This window comes from Arachis ipaensis, chromosome B01 (assembly GCF_000816755.2).
Source record: "Arachis ipaensis cultivar K30076 chromosome B01, Araip1.1, whole genome shotgun sequence".
Classification (NCBI taxonomy): Eukaryota; Viridiplantae; Streptophyta; class Magnoliopsida; order Fabales; family Fabaceae; genus Arachis; species Arachis ipaensis.
The window spans coordinates 10,346,091-10,353,157 of record NC_029785.2 but is presented as its reverse complement, the minus strand read 5'-3'; the positions used below and the strand labels follow the sequence as shown (position 1 = coordinate 10,353,157).

The 7,067-nt window shown below is 34.6% G+C and overlaps 2 protein-coding genes across 2 annotated transcripts; both read left to right on the top strand.

Moving 5' to 3' along the window:
• On the top strand, nucleotides 378-2,675 carry LOC107646093 (protein FAR-RED IMPAIRED RESPONSE 1-like). The gene is made up of 4 exons (XM_021107987.1): nucleotides 378-515; nucleotides 750-1,486; nucleotides 1,571-1,999; nucleotides 2,585-2,675. The coding sequence occupies exons 1-4, from the start codon at nucleotides 378-380 to the stop codon at nucleotides 2,673-2,675; spliced, it is 1,395 nt and encodes a 464-aa protein (XP_020963646.1).
• LOC110264322 lies at nucleotides 2,761-3,328 on the top strand. The gene is made up of 2 exons (XM_021106294.1): nucleotides 2,761-3,076; nucleotides 3,174-3,328. The coding sequence occupies exons 1-2, from the start codon at nucleotides 2,771-2,773 to the stop codon at nucleotides 3,273-3,275; spliced, it is 408 nt and encodes a 135-aa protein (XP_020961953.1). The 5' UTR covers nucleotides 2,761-2,770; the 3' UTR covers nucleotides 3,276-3,328.

Genomic DNA, 7,067 nt, shown 5'->3' with positions numbered 1-7,067 from the left:
TATTCATCTTAATTTTGTTTTTATTGATGTTATTGGTTGGTATTTTAGATAATGGTTGAAATTAGTTTATGTCGTAAGTTTATTACACATACAAAATAGTACAATCGAACTAAAAACATTTTTAGAACACATCCAAAACTCTATCAAATAACACAAGATAATTTTTTTTTGGTCTTACTGATCCAAAATGTTTAACTAAAATGGACACCTAGTTATTAATTTGCATATATTTTAATTAATTATAATTTTTTTCTTATATTATAGTGTAACCAAATGGACACTTAGCTATTAATTTGCATATAGTTTAATTAATTACAATTTTTTCTTTTTCTAATATTATAATGATCATTATTTTATTTATAATCTTAGACATCAACATGGCATTTGTGATAGACTTGAAAACGCAGTCGTCGTCAGAAGAAATTCACTCATTTGATACCCATATTGATATGGACAATATAAATAGTTGTGATAGTTCAAGCAATTCTGCTATAGAAACTGAGTGCACAACTGAGGTTTGTTAACATTTTTTCATTTGAAATTTTTGATAATGTCTTAATTTATTCTTCTGATATTTATGGCCGACTTTTTTACTTGCATGCTAATTATAGGTTATATTTTAATATATATATTTTCATGTGAACACATCCAAATATCCGAGCAACGGCACTATAAATATATATATGTATGCACGTATTATTTTGTCATTTTTTTGCCACAATCCTTGTTAGTATGTTTTGTTTTTTTAGGTCTTAATTCATCCCACCATTTCTGATGAGGAGATTCCAAAAGTGGGGATGCTATTTGGAACTCTTGAAGAAGCACGCCAATTTTACTACAACTATGTCAATAAAGTGGGATTCGAGCCTCATATAAGAAACACTAACTTTGACAAGAATGGAAGGACACCCATTAATCAATCCATACAGTGCAATAGAGATGGATACCGAACAAAGAAGAATCCGGTAACCCAAAGGTCAAACACAGTCTCATCTGTACACTGTAAAGCTCGCATCTATGTGAAATTTGACACAGAGCTTAGAAAATGGAGATTGTCGAAGGTAGAATTAGCTCACACGCATCGGTGTGATCCCAGTTTGTCATGGATGTTTAAGAAAAACAGAGAACTCTCCATGCACGTTAAGGATGTCATTGAGCGCAACGACCAGGTTGGTATACGACCTTCGAAGACTTTTCAGGCGCTTGCTGAAGAAGCCGGTGGTCGTTCTAATCTGAAATTTCTTGAGAAGAATGTTAGAAATTATATATCTGGTAAACTCCGAATCAATGGAGATGATACTGATGCGCAAGAGATGCTGGACTATTTTACCAGGATGAAAGAGCAGAACCCGAATTTCTTTTACGACATTTGTGTCTATGGTGACAATAGTCTCAAGCATGCATTTTGGGCGCATGCTCGATCAAGAGCTGCTTACAAGTATTTTAGTGACGTGGTGTCATTTGACACCACATACAAGCTCAACAAGTAACTTCTTTTTCTTGGTTTATTTTTTTAAGGATTCATTCATTTACAAGCTCACTGATTGCCCCACGTGTTGATTTTTTATAGGTACGAGATGCCAGTTGCAGCATTTATGGGTGTTAATCAGCACGGACGGTCATGTCTTTTCGGGTGTGCTTTATTGGGGAATGAAGAGACTGAGTTCTTTGAATGGCTCATGCAAACATTTATAAAATGTATGGGAAAAACACTAGATGGAATCTTAACTGACCAATGCGGGGCCATGGCAACGGCCATTCGAAATGTCATGCCAAACACTAGGCATAGATTGTGCATTTGGCACATCACGAGGAAGATACCCCATAAACTTGGAAAGTTGAGCCGATATGAGGAAATCAAAGCTACAATGCATGGGATTATTTGGGAGTCTCGTTCGCAAGAATCATTTGAAAGTTCATGGTATGACTTCATTGAAGAGTACACCCTCCATGACAACAACTGGCTTAATGGTATGAATACACATCCAAAACTTGATTGGTCTGTTTATTTTTCGTTTTAAGTGTTGACCAGATTTTGTAAAATAAATGAACTTAAGCTAGATATCCTTTCATGCATGTTTAGTGACACAACATAGGTGACTATTTAAAAAGCATACATGTCTTTCAAAATGCAAATATCTATCATATTCGCAATATATGGGTCCCTGTTTTTCTAGAGCACGAATTTTGGGCTGGCATGAGGAGTACACAATGGAGCGAGAGCATGCATGCTTTCTTTGATAAGTACCTAACGTGTAGGAGCAGTTTAATTCAATTTGTGCACCAGTATGACAATTGTCTTGCAGATAAGGAATAACAGGAGTTGGAATGCGATGCAGTAGACAATAGGGGCCTGATCCCATGTGTATCGAACTCTCCTATTGAGAAGCAGTTCCAACATGTGTACACCAACTGCATATTTCGTGATGTTCAAACCAAATTTATCAAAAAGTGCGACTGCAACCTATCTTCAAGGGTAGTGAAGGACAACCAATACTTCTATGAAGTGACTCAACAGAAGATTATTAAGGGGATGTCTGTTTACAGCAAGTATGAAGTTGTGTTTTGTCCTATTTCGCACCAGGTTAGGTGCAACTGCTTCAGGTTTGAGTCATATGGTATCCTCTGTTGCCACGTCCTATCGGTTTTATCCCATTGTAGGGTTGACAAGGTGAACTCATCGTATATACTATCTCAGTGGAGCAAGAATGTTTATCGTAAGCACACCCAAATTAGAAGTAGTCACGAATCACAGCGCTCTGATGAAAGCATGAATATATTTAGGGGACTGTGTGTTGACTTCTACAATGTGGCCCAGGACTTTGTGCATGACAAGGAGGAGGCTGATATATTGCGTTCCGCTTTTGTGAGTGCTAAAGTGGCACTTAGCGAACATCGGGCAAAACATTCAAAAAGCGTACGCACAAGTGAGTGTCCTGATGGATTAAATGCTTTGCGAAGCCCTCCTCATGTGGTACCTAGGGGGCGTCCAAGCTTCAAGAGACTCGAGGCGGATTTGGACCGGAAAATTAAGAATGGTACTAAGAAACGTCGAGCTAGTAGTAAACATACAAAGGTTAGCTATGACGGCCATGGTTTAGACAATTATCTTGCTCTGGTTATATTTTTCATGTGTTGAGCCTGTTGAATTTAAGATATTCTCATATGCATAGGAAGTTGCAGCTGTTGAAGGAGACAAACATTTAAACAAGGCCACCGAGAGACGCATTACTGCTAGCAAACACCCTAAGCTTTATTTTAGTGTTTATTGCTAGAGAGTATGTTATAAGTTTTGTATTTTATAATTTAAATATCATTGATGTATAGATGAAGGATTTTGCTCCTATTGAAGAAGACTGTTTCACCGACAACACCTTTTTTTGTATCCCTTAACATTTTCATCATGCCAAAAATACGCAAATGAATTCCTTAAGCTCGGTGGGATTTACAACATTGTTGAATTCGTTCCAGAACCCTTCTATTCATGTAAGATTTTTGCATCAGATGACTTTTTATTTATATATTAAGTTGTATTCATCCATATTTTGTTGACATTAGTTTGTTGTATTTGTTTGTAGGCGCATTCTTATAGGAATATTGACTAAAGGATAACACATGCAATAGCAGCTCCAACATCTACATATTCCAAATCCCACTTACATATTAGGGTGCATCCTGGTCTTTTTTTTTATTTTTTGACAATTTTATTTCTATTTATGAATTTTCGATGTGTTCTAATTCTTTTTTTTTTTTTGTAGAACAAAAATATCATTTCTGATGTGTCATAAAAGGGTAGGTATGTTTCTCATTTTTGGAGTGGTAATTTGTTTAATTAATATGGAGGACCATACTTATGTTATATTACTTAGCAGTTGCAAAGGTTAGGTTCATCGGTTCAAATGAATGAGTTTTAGATGTGTTCAGGAACCAATTTAAAAGAAGGGATATGATTTTGGATGTGTTACAAGTCAATCTAGTTAGCGGTTGGAAAAAAATTTTACCTGGCATAACCAAGTGTATGCACAGTGAATGAACAATTATATAAAAGATACACATAGCAAAATAATTAAGCTTAATTGAGTCTCCTAACAACATAAAAAATGACATCCTCGATTAAGGAGCATAATATATCCATTTTAATAACTAATTAAATCTGAATGGAACTGTAAAAATACTTACTTCCTCAATTAAATGACTAATAAATTGTGGAACTAAAAAAATCACGTGACAAGTCCTTTAGAGTATTTTGAGTAAAGAAGCAAAAAAAAAAATCTAGAGTTTAAGAGAGAAGATGTAGCTAGTATGGTCATAAAAATTGTGTTTTTATTTTTCAATTATAACACATCTAATAGTATGATATTATATACAAGATATTTTTAAAACACATCCAAAATCGTAAAATTACTATTTTTTAAATATAAACGTTTTCAAAATCGTTAAATTCTAGTTTTTAAATATAAACGTACAGAATACAATTAATCTTTTGATTTTTGATTCGATAAAATGTATCTAATATTTATTATGTAAATTATTAGTTGGGTTTTTTTCGTTACTTATTTGAACTGTTACAAAATAAAGTATTTTGAGTAAAGAAGCAAAAAAAAATAATCTAGAGTTTAAGAGAGAAGATGTAGCTGGTATAGTCATAAAAATCGTGTTCTTATTTTTCAATTATAACACATCTAATAATATGATATTATATACACAAGATTTTTAAAACACATCCAAAATAATTTTATTACTTGTTTGAACATTAATATTTATTCATCTTAGTTTTTTTATTGATGTTATTGGTTGGTAGTTTTAGATAATAGTTGAAATTAGTTTATGTCGTAAGTTTATTACACATACAAAATAGTACAATCGAACTGAAAATTTTTTTAGAACACATCCAAAATTCTATCAAATAGTACAAGATAATTTTTTTTTAGCCTTACTGATCCAAAATGTTTAAGTAAAACGGACACCTAGTTATTAATTTGCATATATTTTAATTGCTGTATCCACAACGCATGAACAATTAACACAAAAGATAAACACAGGAAAATAACTAAGGCTAATTGAGTCTCCTAACAACACGAAAAATTAAAGAGATGATATCCTAGATTAATGAGCAAAATATGTCCATTTTAATAGTTAATTTTATTTGCACAGTGCTATGTTTTCCTTTTTCTCCTATTGGCCCTCCTGCATGGTTCCTCTTCTGCTCTTCTTGTTAGCTCAGTAGTGTTTGGCGCAGTCCAAGGATCTCTCAACTCTTTTCTTTTATTCCTTTGAGGCGCACGGCGTAAAAGGGGCATGGACAACAACCTCCACGGTATTCAGATAACCATTCCACGGATCAAGCACGATGTCTAGTAGGTACTTCCTCCTCATTATAGCCATGTCTTTCTGCATGCATTAATGTTCAATGTCACCAAACAATAATATCATAAAAATATTAGAAACATTGTTCTAAATGGATTTATGGCCTACCGTTGTCCAAACTGGCACAACATAATCATCCATATCAAGAGTTTCTGGATCCCATGAGTCCATGAATTTAATGACAAAAACTCCGCAGTCATAACTATCAATCAAGAGAAAAGCAAATATGCATCAAGTTAATTTGGTGTTGATACCCAATAAAATAAGACATCACATTGAACCATACTTGTTTGGTTGAATCGGAACATCCACATAAAGGGGCTTTCCTATGCCCTCGTCCTGGACTTTGTACCATGAAAAAGTGAGTTGGGCCAACTCGTCAATAAGCTTGACCTGTATATAAGAGGACATACCAAAATTAGTCAGATGCAATTGGTTATTGATCTTAATTAGACATGATTGAAATTTGTATCGACTGTGTTTATACTTACCGCATATTCATCCGCTTTCACCCTATGATCGGTAAGAGGGGGTCTAAATAGGGAGTTAAGAGTAAATAATGTCACACTTTTTGGATGAAAAGCATACAATCACCAGTGATTATCCAGGTAGATGGGTACAAAGAACTGCATCATACTCAAATTTTATTTTTCGATACTCTTACAAAGATACAAAGGGATGCACAAAAAAACTTTATACTTGTTGGATCTAATATTTTTGAACATATACCATATGTCTCTTGGCTGCCTCTACCTTGTTGAACAGACGGATCTTGTTTCTCCAACATTCTGCTAACCCCGCATACTCTGAGTTGTATTTGTCCTCAAATTTTTCAACATTCATAGGTGTCATAACACGACCCTGTACACATTTAATCCGTATTAGTTTATTACTAAGTGTATCGGTGTAAAAATAAGTAAAAAGTAACATTGATATGTGTTCATCATACCAATATCATTGGATTAATGCAGTAGAATTCTTCTTGAAACCTCTTGGCTGGGAGCTCATTAAAGAGTGCACACATGCATTCTATCACCTGCACATGCATAAAAGCATAAAGGGCAAAACGAAAAGAGATAATAAAAGTAGGTTAAAATTATACATACATAGCTATTATTTGTTGATTTTTTACCCGACCATCGACCCATTCCCTCCTTCTTAATGTTTTCAGATCTCTTCATGTTAGGTCCAACGTATAATGTGTTTGGTACCACACGAAAACTTCATCCAATGGATTTCTGTCATCTATTACCCATTTGTACACCTTCTCTTTTGCATCTTCATCAAAATTCGGTGGGATTATAACTGGAGCAGGCGTTGGTGGAGTGTTATTGACAGATGTTGGTTTCGAGGAAAGTCTATTGCACTCTTCAGCATCATCTTAGGGTATTCCATGATCAACCTCGTCGCTTTTCATATTATTCACGCTTTCGTGGGGTCCGAAATACACAACCATATCTAAACACTTTGATGTCCTGCACTCCCTAAATAAAAGATGGACAGCCAATCCAAAGAAATGCACATTACAACCGCTTAAATACTAGTGTACATATTGTATCCCTAGATTGAAACAACAATAATTGGTACATGTACTTACTTTACACTCGATTCATTGACAACATAGTGCTCTTCGTTGCTCACGGGGCTAGGTGCTCCACAATCAGCAACAACTTCTTCTTGGAGCTCATGACTACACACAC

Excerpts from the sequence above, each read along its gene's own strand:
- LOC107646093 (XM_021107987.1), top strand. The coding sequence starts at position 378 with ATGGCATTTGTGATAGACTTGAAAACGCAGTCGTCGTCAGAAGAAATT. Across the intron at positions 516-749 it reads AAACTGAGTGCACAACTGAG|GTCTTAATTCATCCCACCAT; the intron begins GTTTGTTAACAT and ends TTGTTTTTTTAG. Across the intron at positions 2,000-2,584 it reads ACACATCCAAAACTTGATTG|GTTAGGTGCAACTGCTTCAG; the intron begins GTCTGTTTATTT and ends ATTTCGCACCAG.
- LOC110264322 (XM_021106294.1), top strand. The coding sequence starts at position 2,771 with ATGAATATATTTAGGGGACTGTGTGTTGACTTCTACAATGTGGCCCAG. Across the intron at positions 3,077-3,173 it reads CTAGTAGTAAACATACAAAG|GAAGTTGCAGCTGTTGAAGG; the intron begins GTTAGCTATGAC and ends TCATATGCATAG.